The sequence below is a fragment of the Myotis davidii genome, unplaced genomic scaffold (assembly GCF_000327345.1).
Source record: "Myotis davidii unplaced genomic scaffold, ASM32734v1 scaffold199, whole genome shotgun sequence".
In the NCBI taxonomy this organism is placed as follows: Eukaryota; Metazoa; Chordata; class Mammalia; order Chiroptera; family Vespertilionidae; genus Myotis; species Myotis davidii.
Genome location: NW_006290680.1, coordinates 4,562,201 through 4,581,061, shown reverse-complemented (window position 1 = coordinate 4,581,061; position 18,861 = coordinate 4,562,201). Strand labels below are relative to the sequence as shown.

General features: G+C 48.1%; 2 protein-coding genes across 2 annotated transcripts in view; one reads left to right on the top strand and one right to left on the bottom strand.

The window, feature by feature from the left end:
* The first annotated feature begins 6 nt into the window (after nt 1-6).
* Nucleotides 7-6,000, top strand: KCNS1 (potassium voltage-gated channel modifier subfamily S member 1). The gene is made up of 2 exons (XM_006763779.2): nt 7-371; nt 3,020-6,000. The coding sequence occupies exons 1-2, from the start codon at nt 213-215 to the stop codon at nt 3,488-3,490; spliced, it is 630 nt and encodes a 209-aa protein (XP_006763842.1). The 5' UTR covers nt 7-212; the 3' UTR covers nt 3,491-6,000.
* A 4,444-nt stretch (nt 6,001-10,444) lies between these two features.
* The window catches only part of STK4 (serine/threonine kinase 4), an 83,649-nt gene continuing 75,232 nt past the window's right edge, over nt 10,445-18,861 (bottom strand). Inside the window, exon 11 of the mRNA XM_015563952.1 lies at nt 10,445-14,473. Within this exon, the coding sequence (XP_015419438.1) occupies nt 14,315-14,473 (159 nt within the window). The 3' untranslated portion in view covers nt 10,445-14,314. The remainder of the gene's footprint in view (nt 14,474-18,861) is intronic.

The following is an 18,861-nucleotide window of genomic DNA, read 5'->3' as shown; positions in this document are numbered from 1 at the left end:
CGGCGGCCGCCGTGGCGGCGGGGGCCGCGGGCCGCAGCGCGGAAGACGTGCGGGACGACCCGGTGCTGAGGCGCCTGGAGTACTTCTGCATCGCCTGGTTCAGCTTCGAGGTGTCCTCGCGCCTCCTGCTGGCGCCCAGCCCGCGGAACTTCTTCTGCCACCCGCTCAACCTCATCGACATCGTGTCCGTGCTGCCTTTCTATCTCACGCTGATGGCTGGTGCGGCGCTCGGCGACCAGGGAGGTGCGGGCGGCGAGGATCTCGGCGACCTGGGCAAGGTGGTGCAGGTGTTCCGCCTCATGCGCATCTTCCGCGTGCTCAAGTTGGCGCGCCACTCCACCGGGCTGCGCTCACTGGGCGCCACGCTCAAGGTAGGGCCTCTGAGGCCGGGTAGGGGCCTTGGGGGGAGGCAGGTGTAGCCACGGGGCAGGTTAGCAGATGCACTTAACCAGCCTGCTGTGTCCAGGCGCATGGTGAACTGAAGCACATCCTTTATACCAGGCACAGGGCCAGCTAGCAGGTGTACATTTCGCGTCCAGTTTGACCTTCGCAGCCTTCCGGTGATCTCTGTGTCCCATGGGAGAAAACTGACGCAGGGCTGTGCTGGTCTTCCGTTTCAAAAAGTAAAAATAAAACAAAAAGGTCACTTTTGATCTGTCTTGTCAAATAGCAAATAGTACGTAGCACAAAAATATGCAAAGCAGGGTGCTAACTGGCTTCTGCACTGAGCCGTTCTTCTGAGGTTATCAGGGGCCACAGATGTCATAGGTCTTGCTTAGTCGACAGGCCTAGTAGAGCCCCAGAGCTCACACTGAGTGCTAATTCGGTGCCATTTTCACATCCATTATCGATTTCATCCTCAGGACGACTTCCTCTGAAAGATGCTCTTATTTATTCCCTTCCCGTAGATGACAAACCTGAGGTTAGCTTTTTAAAGCCTGGTTGCAATTAATTGAGCACCGTCCTTGAGCCAGGCCCTGGGAAGCTTACCCTTAAGGGGTGAAATTAGCCTGCTTTGGGGAGGGCGGGCACGGGAACAGCTTGGACAGAGGCCTGAAGAGAGAACAGAATGGATGATGGGAGAGGGACATGGAGAGAGGGGTGCCAGTTGGTAAGGTGAAGCAGGTATTGAAGGGCCATGAACTCTTGGCTCAGGATTTTGGGCTTTATCCCAAGGGAAATGGGGTTTAAGCAGGGGCAAGTGTTATTGTCACTACTTTGCAGATGTGGAAACCGGGGCTCTAAGACAGTGATGGTGAACCTTTTGAGCTCGGCGTGTCAGCATTTTGAAAAACCCTAACTTAATTCTGGTGCCGTGTCACATATAGAAATTTTTTGATATTTGCAACCATAGTAAAACAAAGACATATTTTTGATATTTATTTTATATATTTAAATGCCATTTAACAAAGAAAAATCAACCAAAAAAATGAGTTCGCGTGTCACCTCTGATACGTGTGTCATAGGTTCGCCATCACCGCTCTAAGAAGTGACAGGACTTGTCAGAGGTTCCTCTGTGAGTGGCAGAGCCTAGAGAAGAACCCAGCTGTGCCTGACTCCAGTACCTCACATTCTTTCTCCAAAATCCCCCTGTAACCCTGCTCCAGATCCCTAGAAGATGCTGATTGATCCCTTCCACCCACAGCTTAGTGAAGCCTTTTGTATGCCCCCATGGCAGGGCAGCCAGCATGCTGGGTGCAGCCAGGATGACCTAGGCAGAATGCTCGGGCAGTGGACAGATACAGAGAATTCTGTTAGCTAGACACCCTGAACTCAGCACCTCTCCAGAGATGACCCCTCCATTGCAGAACTCTGCCTTCACCATGCAGAAGGCCAGGGCCCAATGCTACCAGCTCTTTCTGCGAGGGGGGAGAAGAGTCTTGATGGAGGCTTCCAGGGTCCAAGACACAGCTGTAAGACTCCAGACGAGAGCCTTGCTCCTCAAAGTGAGGCCCCTGACCACCAGCAGCTTTCTCATCAGCTGGAAGCTTGCTAGAATTGCAGAATCCCTGGCCCTATGCCAGACCTCCTCAATTGGGTTCTGCCTTTTATTTATTTTTGTTTTTTTAATATTATTTTTATTGATTTTTTACAGAGAGGAAGGGAGAGGGATAGTGAGTTAGAAACATCAATCAGCTGCCTCCTGCACACCCCCTACTGGGGATGTGCCCGAAACCAAGGTACAAGCCCTTGACCGGGATCAAACGTTGAACCTTTCAGTCCACAGGCCAACGCTCTATCCACTGAGCCAAACCAGTTAGGACTGGGTTCTGCCTTTTAAACAGTTTGGCAGCCCTGCTCTAGACTAGGGGTTCTCGGCCTCTATTAACATTTGGGGCCAGGTAATTCTTTGTTGTGGGGGGCTGTCCTGTGCATTGTGGGATGTTTAGCAGCATCCTTGGCCTCCTCAGTTGTGACTATCAAAAATGTCTCCAGATATTGCCAAATATCGCCTGGGGTGGCAGAACTGCCCTGGTTGAGAAACACTGCCCTAGGGCTTGGCCTCGGGCAGAGCAGATATACACACCCGTAGGCAAGCACATTCTGTGAGGGGTCTAGGGAACGTATAGATCCTCTCAGCTTCCTTGAGAGGCAGAAAATATTTTTGTACTTATCAGAAATGAGATCAACCAGTCAAAAATACACGAAACCAACCCTTTGCATTGTGGGATATAAACTGTGGCTCTCTCTTGATTCTGCAACAGTAGGAAAATCACAGGCTTTTCATTCACTGGCTGGTGCCACTAGTGCTGCCCACATTAGAAGAAACAAATGTGGCTCAGCAGGCACCTTGGACAATGGAAATCAGGCCTGTGTTCAGTCCTAGGGGGTATGGCTGATTACTGTAGTTGAAAGACCTTAGTTTGGAGTCAGGGACCTAGGTCCTGGCACCAGCTCTACCTTGCTCTGTGATTATGGATCTGTCCCTTCTACTCTCCGGGCCTCAGTTTCCCCATCTGCCCAATGCCAGGTCTGTAAGCCCACCCAGCTCTGACGCGGCTTCCTACTTTTCTTCCAGCACAGCTACCGTGAGGTGGGCATCTTGCTGCTGTACCTGGCCGTGGGTGTGTCAGTGTTCTCCGGTGTGGCCTACACAGCTGAGAAGGAGGAGGACGTGGGCTTCGACACCATCCCAGCCTGCTGGTGGTGGGGCACAGTGAGCATGACCACCGTGGGCTACGGGGATGTGGTGCCAGTGACGGTGGCCGGCAAACTGGCAGCCTCGGGCTGCATCCTAGGGGGCATCCTGGTGGTAGCGCTCCCCATCACCATCATCTTCAATAAGTTCTCTCACTTCTACCGGCGCCAGAAGGCTCTGGAAGCCGCAGTGCGCAACAGTGGCCACCAGGAGTTTGAAGACTTGCTGAGCAGTGTTGATGGGGTGTCGGAGGGGTCTCTGGAGACATCCCGAGAGACCTCCCAGGAGGGAAGGTCTGCAGACCTGGGGACCCAGGCCCCCAGTGAGCCTCCAAACTCTAAGATTTATTGAAACCAGGGCTCCATGTTTCCCTTCCCACACCCTGCACTCAGCTACAACAGAGCAGAGACCCGTCCCCTGCTGAAGTTCTTCGTGGTGGCCTGGCCGCTCAGGGTCACTCCCTGGCCTGAGAATCGACACCGAGAAGCTGGGTCCCTTCCTCCAAAGGCTCAGGGAAGGACAGTGTTACCCTAGATTATGTGAGCTTGAAGAGCGACCCAGAGACCTTTATAAACAAACCTCCAAGCCATCTGGGAAGCAGCATGAGCCAGAGGGAGAGAGGCGAAAGGATGCCAACCATTCCTTGCCACCTGCTCTTAGCTAGATCACATATGGCCCTATGTTGGAGGATGAGAATTAACCCCTTTTCACAGATGAGGAAACTAAGGCTCAGAGAGGTGCAATGATTTGCTCAAATGGCATGCAACTAGAAGTGGTAGGGTCAAGTTTGGAATCCATGCTTGTTGGTCTGCCAATACTGTTTCTTCCACTCTGTCTTCTCTCACGAAGCTTGTGTAGGGTTTTAGTAAGTTTATGGGCCCCTAGGGTTGATCTACTTAGATTTCTCTGTCAGAGCTAGGGAAAGGATGAGACAGGATTCAGATGTAGGAGCCCTGGACCTCACTTGTGGTTCCTTTCCAGGAGCTTCCAAAAGGACCCAGCTCCCTAAGATGAGGCCTGGGAGGAAGAGGGAGCTGCCTCCTTAGATGATGTGCAAGATTTGCGAAGCAATACCTGTAGCTTCCTTCCCGGGCTGGCTTGAGATACAGAAAAGGGGCCCTGGCCTGAGGCCTGAAGTCTAGATCTAGTCCTACCGGAACCTGATTTGTGAAGTGGGCAAGTCCCTGCCCCATCTCCAGGTTTCAGCCCATCTGTGAAATGGTCACAGTCTGGGCCTAGAGGGAGATGAAAGCCAATGGAACAGGGAGGTACTGATTTCCAGCCAGCCTGGCTCAGAAATGTTGGTGGCCAGGAGCTGCCATGAATGGACCACTGGTCCCCCACGTTGGATCCCCCCAGTCTGACCACAGCACTTCTGTCTGCCTACCCTGCAGACCTCCAGCCATATCTTGAGTTCCCAGCCAGGCCAGTGCTTGAGGCTCCTGCCCTTTCGGCCAGCTCCAGCCCCTCATTCTTGCTGGGGGCATATCTGTATACTCACCTACTGAATCCTCTCTACTCGCTAACGAAGCTGGGAGGCAAGGGTCCCCTAGCCCCTTCCCACACTGTTGCTAGAACATCCATCACTGTACTGTCATTGTCTGCTTGTGGCTCTGTCTGTCCCACCACACTGAGCTTCAAGATGGGGGACACTGTCCGGATGAACCTGGACTTGGTGCACAGTAGGTATTTAGTAAATGCTGAATGGACCAACCAATTTGTTCAGCTACTGTGTGCCAAGCACTGGGGAGGAAGAGGAAAGAAAGAGCCCGAGGGAGACCTTGCCCTCTAGAGGGTGTAGACAAGCCCTTCAAGGAGGTCCTTTCAGTTCTGTCCCCTCTCCCTCCTTGCGTTTCTGAGGCTTTTACAATGATTTCCTTGTAGATGCTTCACTCGCTCATTCAACAAATATCCACTGGAAAGGTCTTAAGTTGCGGCTTCCCATGTGGCCTGCAGACAGGTTTCACTGAGCTGAACAATATTTTTAGTGTATTTTAAAAATGTGAATGCCCTTGGGTGAGGCAGGCACTCTCCGTTCCCCATCGCACCCCCTGCCCCACACACAGCCGCTCCTGTGTTAGCCCCTCCACTTAGATTTACTTTACCTGCGTGGGCTGTGATTTATTGGTGTCTTACCAGATGCAACAGATAGAATGCCAAGCAAAACATATATCCCCGTGTCCTGAAGCTTACGGACTAGTGGGGAGACAGATTTTAATCCAATAATCACATGAATAAATAATAATAAGCTCTACTAAATACAAGAACTATAAGGGTATATAATATAACAGGGACCATTGACCAAGAAGGTCAGAGAAGACTTTCGTGAACAAGTGGACAGTTTAACACATGAATCAATAGAAATTAGCAGGGGGGGCGGGGGGTGTTTTCCAGGAAAGCAGTGTATTCCAAGAGGGAACAGCATGTGTGGAAGGCCTCATATCATACACAGGGCTTTCAGACGTAGATGGTTTCTGTCTCCAGATTGGAGCAGAGACGAACTGAGCCAAGGGGCCGCTCATGAATTGACCACACACACACCACTGGCCCTCCCGCGTGCTCACCTTGTGACAGCTAGGCCCAGCTCTGCCCAGGTCAGGGCACAGAGACAGGTGGGCTGCATGCACCCACCCTCATGGTCTTGCTGAACACAGCGAGGAGCCAGCTCGCTTCCAACTTTCTGACCCCACGGACAAGTCCCTAAAGCCAGTGTGGGGAAAGCTCAGGAGAGAGTGCTCTGGCCTGAGTCTATCACGAGGTTGTGTGTGGTCCTGGCAGAAAAGCAACAACGCCCTCCCACTCCCATGTATCAATGTAGCCATTATGCAAATAAAGAGGCTGGGCCCCGGGACCTGTTTGTGCCGGTGTGGAGCTGGCTGCCTGGCATGTTTTCTGGGTGATGGGGAGGGTGGAGTAACATGGAGTGACTCAGAATCCCCATCTCTGGTTCCAGTCTTACTTTGGGAACAGGTTGCAAGTGACAGGAATCCAGCTGGAACTAACTTGGTCAAAGAGGGTAATTCACTAGCTTCAATCATTGAAGTGATGAACAACGGTTACAACTGGAGTTCTTTGGACACAAGCAACAGAAACCTTAAGGGGAAAAATGAATTTATTGGAAGATGTATTCATTTCCTGTGGCTGCATAACAGATTACCACAAACTTGATGGCTTAAAAAAACAGAATTATTCTTTCACCATTTTGCAGGCCAGAAATCCAAAAATCAAGGTGTCAGCAGAGCCACACTGTCCGGAGGCTCTACGGGAGAATTCTCCCCTTGCCTCTTCCAGCTTCTGGTGGCTGCTGGCATTGCTTGACTCGTGGCTGCATCACTCCAAACGCTGCCTTTGTCATCACAGCCTGTGTGTGTCAAATCTCCCAATGCCCCTCTCTCACAAGGACACCTGTGATGGTATTTAGGGCCCACTTGGATAATACAAGATGTTCTCATCTGGAGATCCTTACCCGAATCATTTCTGCCAGAAGACCCTTTTCCCCAGTATGGTAACATAGACGGGTTCCAGAGATTACAGTGTGGACGTAACTTTGAGCCACCATTCAGCCTACTATAGAAGCGGATTGGTGAAGCTCACCCGACCAAAGGAAAGGCTGACTGACCACGCCTCAGGAAATACAGGAGTGAGGGGAGCTCTAGGGACTGAAGTACAGGACTCATGAACCTTCTGTTTAGGACACTGGCATCCAAATGACCCTCCTCCAATCACCTTCTTGCCCTGGATCATTCTGCTCACAGTCCCCGTCCCAGGAGGTTGATATGCCGAGCTTGCATCATAGCCTCTCCCTTGGTGGGAATGGAGGGCAGGGTACCTGGATTAACATCTACAACAGATCAGGTAGGATGGAAGAAAGGTAGTTACCCAAGAAAAGGCCATATAGTGTCACCAAAATAAAGGGGCGAGATGTTAACAGGCAAAAATAGTGGATTTCCACTACCTCCCAACTCTTGTTTTATAAATGTTTCTAACATAAGGAAACGATCTTGGCTCTCCAGGCCCTATTAATGTGATTTAATGTGGTGGATCAGTTTGATGTCTTGTGGTGGAATCAGGGAATCAGTCTTTCTGATACAGAGCTGGGAGAGAACTCAGGTCTCCCTGAGTGAACAGGAAAGGAAAACTGTTACCCATTCCAGCAAAAGGCTCCCAGTGGTTTCTGTTTCTTGGAAGAGAGAATTAAACCAAGAGATGCCTATAGCTCCAGGGGCTGTAATATGGAGCACATATCTAATATAGCAGCTAAAATTGGAATTGCCTCTTGATTAAAATACCCCCCTATCAGTTTCCAAGACCCAGCCAATCTTGCGCTGGTCACACGGGGGAAACTGTTTTGATAGGAGCCATCACTCTCCAGGGTCTCTGGTGGGGGCCCTGATCTCTGCAGCCTCCTCAGAGATGTGGTACCACCGTTGAGTGTCTATTCTGGGACAGTGGCTCAATCGGATTCTACTGGCCTCCATGGGCCAGGGAGCCAAGTGGGGATCTTTTCAAACTATCCCTCAGAAACTGGAGATAGAGGACAGCTTTGGGATCCCACTAGATCTCCAATGACATGGAAAAAGGTCAAAACATTATTTTTCACATGATTGTGGACCTACAGTAGTACTCTTCAGCCCAAGAAATTGGTATCAACATATTAGCTCCAAGTCTTCATCCAAGGTTCCCTGAAAGATTTTAGTATTTGCCTTTCTTCAGCACCTGGTTACCCTGGTCAATAGCCACAGGCCCTTTAGGAGAAGGCAGAAATGTTCACATACATCCACATAGCAGCAGTACAGCAGTCCTTCCTCAAGGGCAAATAGCATATGTTCCATTCAAAAGGCTTTAGATCAATAACCAAACACTTGGTATTAGGTGATGCTCTGCACCAGTCATGGTGGCTTAAGTCAGGGTGTTTGTTTTTGCTTTAGAGACTATTTTTTTGGTTTTGTTTCTTAGGTTTTGTTAGTTATACCATCAAGTAAGAGTTGAGTGTCAGTTCTGATTAAATTTTTGAGAGTCCTCTAGCCTGATATCATGCCTCATTCAGAGCCTACTGAATACTACAATGACCATTCCCACTTAATTTCTGAGGGTCAGATACCAACACCTGCCCTTCCACACCTCTGCACTCCCTCCCCTCTGATATCTGGGAGCCCCTCCACCCAGTACTCTTGACCTAGACTATCCTCAAAGCAAGGGTCAAGTGTTCTGGTTCACTGAGGGCCATAGTTAGAGGTATTTGCAGGAAGGAGGCACAAATCAGATCCAGTCCAGCCTCCCAGGTTCAGAAATATTTGAATCCTTTCTTCTATGATGCCAAGGAATTTGGGGCCTTTAAATTCCATTTCATGTGGGCCAGCGATTGGTCCAAGTTTTCACTGGCCAACCCATCAGTTGTTAGAACCCAGCCAGCTCCTGGCCTGAGCGCAGAGAATGCAGAACCCCTGGTACGTGCTGCATGTCAAGAAGATCAGCCTGGTCCAACATTACCTTTCCCCCTTCCTTCTTCAAGCACCACAAAAATCCATTCCCACGAATATTCCCCACATTTCTGATGGTATCAATTAACAAGTTTCTGTACTTCTGTATGGCTCCAAGATTCTTTCCTACTCACTCAGAGTCTATTTTTCACTCTCTAGGCCAGAACTGATTCCCACCTGCCAGTTAGGCAGCCTTGAGGGGTGGGGCAAGCAGGCACTTGGGAGCTTTCTCCAGTAGGGAAGGGTGGGGACTGCTTCCACCCAGTGTTTTGGATTGCCTTGGATTTCTCCCATGTCCTCTCATAGAACCATTCCACTTGTCACTCTCCCACGCTTCCTGTCGTTGCCCCATTTCACTGAAGTGCAGCAGGGCCATGCCCTTGGCAACCTGCAGTGCATTGCCAACTTTGGTTTTGGAGATCTCAGCCCCACTGCCGAGTCATGAGATCCTTTCACCACGGCATGGAAGTGCTCTCCGGTTCATTCTGTGCTCACATTACTCTGGGCTGGCTTTGCTGACTGTCCCTTTATATCATTCTGTGCAATTAGAAATAAACATTCGACCCCACAGCCTGGACATTCCTCCCTCCTTAGATTGGACTGTGACAAAAGCTCCCCCTTCTGGAAGAGTCACCTCCTGGTGGTCAGACCATATCAAGCAACACAGGAAGTTGCCCTTGACCAATTGGGCCCCATGGTCTGCTGGTGCCTGGGCCAGAGCATGAGCAGCAACCTCGAATGTCTTGCCTCATGACAGCCCAATAATTTTCAACACCCACATTCCCTGGAGGACATGTTGCCTGTTCTGATTTCTGTATCAGTCAGGAGTCGTTAGTTGCAAACAACAGAAGCCAGCTCTGGAACACTTAAGCAAAAAGTGAGTGCATGGGATAGCTACTGGCTAGGATTAAACAACCGGCTCTGAGAAAGGTAGGAACAAGGGCGATATGGGGACCATGGTATTTAGGACCCATGAACCACCTCTTAGGGCTCTGTAATTAAAACACCTTAGGGACAACTGCCTCCACTTTATGTATCACTCTGCTCAAAATAGCAATTCCCCGAAGACGGAGTCTAACTGGACTGGTTTGGGTCGCATTCCCATCACGTGGCTGGGGGAAAGAATGGAAGATCTGTCACCGACAGCCCCACCAGGACAGACAGCAGAGGAGTAGGACCTGCAGGAAAGTAACGTTTCGTTCAGTGTGGCTTTGCTGTGACATTGATGAGATGCCATAGGAACCTAACTGTAATTTACATCAATTAACCTGTGGTAAAATTGGCTTAGTTATGCATCATTTCATTTAAAGTTATAGAACCTATTGACAATGTTAAGTGAGGACTGACTTTGTGTTTAAATGTAACTGAGGTTTGATTTAACATCAGGTTTTATACACAATTTTCTCACACTAGACTATTTGTATAGGCTGTTCTCTACACCTAAGATGCCTTCTCTTCCCCTCTTCTCCACTTGGCCATCACTTCCTCATCCTGTAAATTCAGGATGAATTACCTTCTCCAGAAAAGCTTCCTCGGACCCTTCAGCAGAACTGATCATCCCTCCTCATGTGTCCACAGGCGGTGTACTTCCTTCTGCCACGGTATTTCCAATGTGGTTCTTGTGTGTTTGACCGACTCTCCAGCTGGTCTGCAAGAACTGTGTCTGGTTCATCTTTATACCCCTGACAGTTAACTAGCTCAGGATCTGGCACACAGTAGGTATTCAACAAAAGTTTACTCCCTCTCCCCTGCTTTGAATTCTAGAATAAACACAATACAAAGTCAGTGTTATGAAGGTTCACACCACCATTATCCGGGCTATAGATGGAGGACCTCATTTTTAGAAAAAGGACAGCCTTTATTTAAAACAAAGGTATAGGAAGAAGGAAGGAGGGAAGACAATTCCAACATAAGAGCACATAGGAAGCATCTCAAATTAAAAACGAGGCAAAGAAGGAAGCTATGTCTCATACATATACAAACTACTGATTATTTACATCCAAACCTTATAAAACAGCATTTCAAGTCGACACTAAAGCCAGTGTTATTAGTTCTTGTTACAAAAAGTTAAAGCTACAAACTTCACATTTTTTAAGTTGTACATTTGCAACAGCATTTATGCATTTTTTTCCAAGTTGATCTGAGTACAAGCTGGTGGAAGAATCCCCCCGACCCCCAAACACAAATAAGAACATGGATTCCAAAGACAATGAATATAATCCTGATGAAAACACAAACATAGCGCTTAAGAAAGGATGGGGTGGGAGGGTGTGGAGTGGACAGAAACAGTCTTCTAGTAAATAAGGAGCTGCAATCTTTAGAGGCAACATGGTATGCTGGAAAGGGCACTGGAATAAGAATCAGAACTGAATTTGAATCCTGGCTCTGCCATATTCTAGCTATGTGACCTTGAGCAACAGACTTCATTTCTCTGAGCCTGCTTCCTTATCTGTAAAGGAGGACAATATACCTGTATCTTCCAGAGCTATTATGTTTTAAATACCTAGATCTCCCAGAGCTATTATGTTTTAATATAGGACTATTCAGCTTATCTATTTCTTCTTGAGTGAGTTTAGTACTTTGTACTTTCAATTAGTCTATTTCACTTAAATTGTTGGATTTATTAGCATAAAATTGTTCATAAAGTTGTTCATAATATTAGCCTGTAGGATCAATAAAGACCTCTCTCATTCCTGATGTTGCTAAGAGCTACTGAGTTTTAAATGGTATAATAAATTTCTGGCACCTGCTAGGTGCTAAATAAACATGCCCTGGATCAAAATCTGTAGTCTCAAGAAGTTAAGGTTACAGTTCTTAAGTTGCTTCAGAGTATTGCGTCAGTTGGTCTGTCTACCAATCATCCATCCATCCATCCATCCACCCACCCAAACACTCATCCATCAACCCAATGGTTCGGAGAAGGAATAATGGAGAAGGAAACATAGAAATTTGCTTAAAAATTATTGATGAGGAAGCAATAAAGATATTCTTAGAGAATTCAAGATTTTTTAAAGACACTATTAGGTGTGGGTCATCGTTTCTTAGAAGGAGAGAACAAGTAAGGGGCTACGAGTTCCCTGGAAGCTTGAGTCACAAGTGCTTGAGCAATGACTGCCACTCAGGGCTCCATTAGCATTCAAGGAAAAACATGACTAGGATTTGCTCCTCTGCCTTCCTGTCACTAGAAAACAAATACAACTGGTCAGGAAGTTTATCTGATCCAAAAGAAATTGATTTCTGGCAGAAGACTATGTCCAGCTAGACTGAAGAGCAATGCACTTTGTTGGACCAGCATGTTGGGTGCACACATGCTTGAAACAAAATAAACTCCAGATCAAGATTCAAGAATATTTATGGGGAAAAACTGAAACTTGTTTTACTTAGCTCTAGCTTAGGGAGACAGAAAAAGGGCATTGCCCTCCTGTCTGGCCAAGTGCAAAGTCCTTTTTAAAAAAGCAAGAGGCCGAGGCCGGACTGCTAATTAGCACAGCAGTCGGTGTGGGGGAGTGCCTGCTCCATGATATGGTTTTTAAAAATCACTTGGCTGTCAGACTTGACTACTAATTCAGCTGCTTCCCAGCTTAAAAATGCCCTTTAAGAGTTATTTAGTCTGAGTGAGAAAAGGTGGTCCCTTTATTAAAAAGAGACTTTCCCCTGTAAATGCTGGTCCCATACAGTGATGTTACGAATCCTGGTTCTATCACTTACTAGCTGTACTGCCTTGTCTGAACCTGTTTCTTTGTCTATGAAATGGAGCTAAGTCCTTAACTCACAGTTATTGTGAAATTTGGAGCTGACAGAAAAAGTCTACTGAACAATGTGCCTGGCACATCATGTGGCCAACGAATGCTAGCTGCCATTTACTATTCCAGGGAGACCCTCAAACTGTCCTCTGTTCTCTGTATCTGCCACACAGCTGCTTAACTGGCCAAGCCCTGCAGAACAACTGCCTCTTGCATTTTTTAAAACTTGCTTTAATTGCAAAGAACAGAATCTGGCTACAGAAGAGGAACATTCCCTGCCTTCCCATTGATTCCCAGGTTTGGGAAGCAAAAACAATTTTGGGGTCAAATTTCAGTGTCCTTAGGTGCAACCCAGGCACAGCCCCCTATCTGACAGGAAGACATATTTGAAAATAAAAACACATTTGCCCTTCCCAACTGTCTCCTCTTTGCCGTGTGACTAAGTGGCAGGTGGCTCTGAGCCAACGCTGCAGAAGGGCTCAGTGCTGTCTTCTGTGAGCCTTCTGCTCTGCTTTTGGCCTTAAATCTGCCTGCACGAGGCCTGTCTGCTATCAGGCAGATGGTGCAGAGGCCATGGAGTGGCTGGCACAGGATCTGGCTCCCCAGGGAATCTCTTCATAGCCGCACCCATTGAAGGGACAAAGCAAGCGCAAGTTCCCATTAGCAGGCTTGCCTGGAGTAACTTAACCAAACGTGACACAGGTCTCTTCCCTTGGAGAAGGGGCTGCTCGGTTCAGTGAACGGGGGAGGGAGCAGCCCGAGGTGGAGTCCCAGCTCCCACTTCCACCTGCTTTGTGATTTTGGCCATGCTGCTTGCCCTCTCCAAGCCTCAGCCACACCAGATGACAGCTAGGGTCCCTTCCAGCTCTGGCTTCCACGTGTCTGGGTTGACCCTCCTGGGGAACAAATCTTAGTCTGACATTCACTATCCTTTCCAGACCCCTTAGCAGTAAAATAAAGTCACATATTTGAATGTGGATCACAAAATCAATGCCCGCTACCCGTCTGTAAAGAATGCAGTGCAAAATGCCACACGTGTGACCTTCACATGAACAATGAGAACTTCAAAGCCCTTTCCCTTTCGTGGACTGATCATAGCCCCGTGTTTGCTGGGAGATCCTAGCAGGCCTGTCCCCTCACTGGGTCATGTCTCCTCTTAAGGCACTGGGCAGGATCTGTGCTGTGACTCAGGCAGTCGGGAGGGTGGAGGTGGATAAAAGGCGCTGAAACCACAAAGGCCAATTTGCAGAGAAGGCGCCAGGCTTCTCCTGGGACTCAAAGTAAACAGGACTCTCAAGGCTTTCCCTTGAGCGCCACCAGCAGCTCCAGGAGCTAGGGATGACCCACGCAAGGCTGAAATGTGGTGAAAACTGGCCCGGACCTAATTTTTAAATAAGCAGCCCTGCAAAAGGGTGAGGTTGGCTCCTGGGAGTGGAGTGGCCCCATGGCCCCAGTATGCCTGCCCTCTGTTCCACAGTACCATAATCTCACAGAAAAGAGGCAAACTGCTTAGAACTGTACCTGTACAGAGATGCCACCACACTGAGTGGGGAATCTAGTTACAATTTACACATATATGCATATTTATAGTTTTTAAAAAGTCTTCCAGAGAGAACAGTTGAAAGCTATTGGGAGAAGAAAAACAAAAGACAATGTAAAACTTTCCCAGCTACCATAGGACTAGGCATCTCTGTTCCTGGGGTTTGAAACTCTGAGTTTAAAAGTGCCCATAGAAGTCCTTTGAGATAATAAACCTGACCGACTGAGACACTCACACACACCAAGACATCTCGCTCGCTGACCAGCGAGACAGCCCTTCCCTCTGGCGCACATTCCTGAGTTCACAAAGGTGCATGGAGAAGCAACGGCAGAGCGGTGGCTAACGAGCCCGAGCAGCGAGGATCCGAGCTCACCCAAGGCCGTGTGGGCGTGGGCCCTTCCGCTGGCCTGGCTCAGAAGTTCTGCTGCCGCCGCTTCTTCGCCTCAATGGCATCCAAGATGGGCTGCCGCTTGGACTGGTACTTCTGCCGGATCTCTTCAATCTCCTGCTCCATCATGGGGTCGAGGGCCAAGAGCCTCTTCCGAAGGTCCTCCACTGTCCAACTCTTCAGCTAGAAGAAAAGTGGAAAGTAAGTCACCCAGGGGGAGAGCAAAGAACACATGATCACACCGAGTAGGGGTGGCAGTGGTTGAAAAGTGACAGTTCACTCAAATGACGGCCTGCCACCAAGCTTCTCTGAGACAATTTATTCCTGTAAGATTTCCAAGTGCTAATCTTTTTGTGCCTTGACCAAGAACTTAATGAATCATACTTTCATCTCCCCTACCTTTTAAATTCATTGTTAGGCATTAAAATAACAGCGACTTGATGTATGCAAACTAATGGTTGTCTCCTCGTTCTGTCCGACCCAGGAGATGGGCATCTGGACACCACACCAATGAGACAATGCAGACTCAGGGGCAGATGCTCTCTCCTCATCCCCAGGGCCATACTGATTAATCATCGCTAACATTTACTGGGGGTAAATCATACGCCAGACCCCACTCTAAGCACTTTCTATAGATTATCTAGATAAGCATCTTAGAAACACAATCCAGGGGTGGGGGGATTGGAGAAACCCTGAAACTTCTGAGAATCCATCACCCACAGAAGAAAATAGGAGTCGATACATAAGTTAATAACAATGGCTAGCACATATAATGCTTCACATCCATTGGTTCATCTAATCCTTGAAACCCTATGATTTGAACATGTCATTATCTCCAAGTTATAGATGAACAAGCGAACGAAGAGAGTGGCTAAGTGCCTTGCCAGTGTCTCACAGCGAGTAAGCGGCAGAGTCTAGATTCAAATCCAGAGTCCAAGCTCCTGCTCTTAAACTGGCATCGCAGGAGGAGCAGACGCCCAAAGCACAGGCTTTACAACATGGCTCTGCCTCTCGCAAGTGCTGTGAGACTCAGGCAAGCTGCCCACCTCTCCGGCCTTCCTCACCTACAGAAGTGGGACAACAATGCCTCATGTTGCTCATCAGAACTGCGAGCACAGCGCCTGGTAGACTGTGTGCTTAGAGATGGCACTGCGTGCGACAGCCCAGCCTCCTCACTGAAGCCCAGGAGCGCACCGTGCTCAGCCTGTGTCTGCAGCTGCTGGGCGAGTGGCTTGGCTGCCCTATGGATGGAGTCTTCACTGAAACCAAGCAAGGCCAGTCCTGGCTGGCAGGGGGGAATGAATGCAACATTGTCCACAGCAGGTGGTGATAAAGTCTGTGAGCTCACAACCCTTTTAATAGGTATCGGTTTTAAGCACTCAAAAGGCTCACTCAAATCTTAGAGAGATTTATAGAATCATCACCTCCCTCGGCCCCTTCCTGAGGCCCCAACAGGGAAGTGGTACAGGAAGAGGGGTGAAGGAGCCTTTCTGTCCCCCTTCCTTTAGGGGGTGGGGTGTGAGTGAGTGTGGAGTGCTACAGTGGCCTCCCCAGAAATGGTTTAGTGACCTGTCACCACAGGAATTTCCCTTGGCCCCACTACAGGGAGGTTGTCTGAGAAGTGAGAAAAGCCTAACAGTTCAAGACCAAAGGTCCTTTGTAATGTGAGAATGGAAAGACCTGAGAGTGTGGGGAAATGATGGAAAAAATGCAACTTCCTTTCCAGGCTGTAGTTTTATACCATCTAGGAGGTTGATGCTCTTGGCCCAGGGATACCCCAAGAAGTGATGCTTGCTTAGTCTTTAGCTTTTCTAATTCCTTCTGCAGAGAACACCCCAGCTTGAACTGTTGATACTGAATATGACTGGTAGTTACGGACTTCCCCTTTTAGATCACAGATCCTAAATCTCTACAGGCTGTGTAACCCTGGACAAATCACTTCACCCCTTTGAGCCTCAGTTTCCTCCTCTGGAAAACAGGCAATACCAGTTCCTCCATCCTTGGGCTGTAATGAGGACTGGATGAGTTAAGGGTGCAATGTTCTCAGAACTTCATACAGTACATACGTAGCAGATGGTAAGCATTCCAAAAATGACAGCAGTTATCACTGCTATTTCTATTACCTTTGCTATTATTATTATTGTTAATATTATTAAAAGACTCTATTAATGTCCATAAACAAACTGCTTCTGTAACCTCTGATGTAAGCCAACATCAAACAAGTAAAAAAAGAAAATATTCTACACTATTTTGAGCTAACATGTCTAAGGGTTGGCACTTTCCCACAATGCCCATTAAACTTATAATTATAGTTCAACGAAATACTTTTCATCCATCCACCCATTTATCAAATATTCACTGAACACCTACTATGAGCCAGGCACTGTCCGGGGCACATAGGATAGATAGATGGAGAGAGAATCCTGTGGTGACAGGTAACTGAACCCCTTCTGAGGAGGCCACTGTCACCCTTCACACTCCCTCACACCCCACCCCTGAAAAGAAGGCTGGAGTGTTTTCTTTTTCAGTGAAAAACAAAACAAAATCGGTGCCCTTCTGAAGCTAACATTTTAGTGAGGAAAGACAGACAAATAAAACACAGTAAATTCCTCTTACATTAGAAGGTGATATGGACTTTGGAAAAAAAAATACAGTGAAGGAAGGGGAGTTGGGAACTGGGAGGGGCGGCTTGCTTTTTATCCACCGTTAGGATGAAGAATCAACTGCAGAATGAAGAAATGTGGGTTAGTAGAGCTGCACTGGCTTTCCAACTTGTTCTTTGACTCAAGGCAGCCCCTCTCCTCTGTACACCTGCCTCCCCCTGGGTGAGAAGGGCTGCCTAGATGACCTCAAAGCTCTTTTTAGACTCAACGTCTCTCAAAGTGTGAGCCATGGATCACCTGCACCAGAATCACTTGGTAAAAATACAGACTCCTGAGCCCCAAGCCAGAGCTATTTGATCACACAGGAGGTGAGGCACAGGAGTGCATGCTAAGGAAGCTATGCAGGTGTGTCTGATAAATCCTCATGTTTGGTAAGCATGATTCCCATCTTCCTTCTTGTTTTCCCAGTAGCAAGGTTCTCACAAAATAATTGGCCGGCCTCTGGTGGAAAGTTTCTTTTAGGTTTCTGATTATGCAGCTTTTTTCCCTTGATGCTAATTGGGGGCAACAATGACTTCCTCTGCTTTATCTCAGCCACCTTCAGACCAACTGACCTGCCCAGAGGCCTTTGGGGCTTAAGTTACACCTGACCTATTAGAACACAGCCAGCCAGTCACTACTAATGACTCGGTCACACCATTCGGATATGGATTTTTCTGAAAACAAGCTGAGAGAATGGTTTTATGGCGCCAAGTATAGCATTTCACCTTCCTGGTCATTGGTAGCATAAATAAATTTCAAGTGTTTTTCTCGCAGTAAAATAACCGTGGTTCTACAGTTTTGCTACAGCAAATTCTCAAATTGGCCATGTGGGTAGCTTGAACTGTTGTCACGAATTAATGGAAATGTCACCATTTAGTATGTCATCTGTCACCCACGGTTTAGAGCCCTCTCTGTACTGTGACGCTCACATTTACACCTTTAGACCAAAATTCTCCTCTGAACCCCAGGCTCACATGTCTAGATCGGCTCCTACTGGACATCTCAGTCCCCAAAAATCTGTGTAAGTTGGCCGCTTATCACATCTACAACAAAGCTCTGGAGTCCTCCCCCTTCCTCACTCCCAACCTCCTCCCTAGTGCCCAGTCTTCCTCACCTCAGGGTGCTCAAGTCATCCCCGATTCTTTCCTTTCCCTCACCACCCACCTGCCCATGTCCAATCCTTCACTCTTATCTCTGAAATACTGGTACAGCTCAAATCCAACCACGTTTTTCTCCAACCCCTCAAATCAGGCCACCATTATTTCATAGCAACAAACATAATTAAACATAGAGAAATGGGTTAGATCACTTCACCCTTGTTTCCAACTACACGTAGAACAAAACCCAACAACTCATCAGGGCTACAAAGGCCCACATCTCTGGCCCCACTGGCCTCTCCGACTTCATCACCTACTGCCCACCCCCAACCCTTTGCTCAGGACCCTCTTGCCATACTTTATTTTAGATCCTCAAACAGGTCACACTTTTTCTGGCTTCAAGGGAAATGATCTTTCTGCCTTGATGGCTCACCTCCTCTGTCCCCTCCTCCCCCCAACTTCATCCTTGTCCCTTAGGCCTTAGCTCAGAAGTCCCATTCTCTGGTCATTTAATCTAGAAAGGTCGTCTACTTTCCATTATTCTCTATCTCAGCCCCAAGTTTATTTCCTTCAAAACAGCCATGGAACCTTGTAATCATGCTCATTTGTCTCTCTTACCAGGATGAAAGTTCCACGGGGGCAGTGGCTTTGTTTTGTTCACGATACTAAGCATGCCACTGGCTGAAGGAATGAAAAAAGCGCCCTTTGTTTCCAGTCAAACAATAAAGGAAGCCATAGAAATCAAGGCAGCAGGCTTCCCTTGAGCACCACCCCTGCGACAAGGCTCTGGGCGAGATGCTGAGAGGACTGGGTGTGGACCAAGGAGTGC

What these genes read in the sequence shown, in the direction of transcription:
- KCNS1 (XM_006763779.2), top strand. Translation starts at nt 213, where the DNA reads ATGGCTGGTGCGGCGCTCGGCGACCAGGGAGGTGCGGGCGGCGAGGAT. An exon ending in CACTGGGCGCCACGCTCAAG is followed by an intron (nt 372 to 3,019) that starts GTAGGGCCTCTG and finishes CTTTTCTTCCAG; the next exon opens with CACAGCTACCGTGAGGTGGG.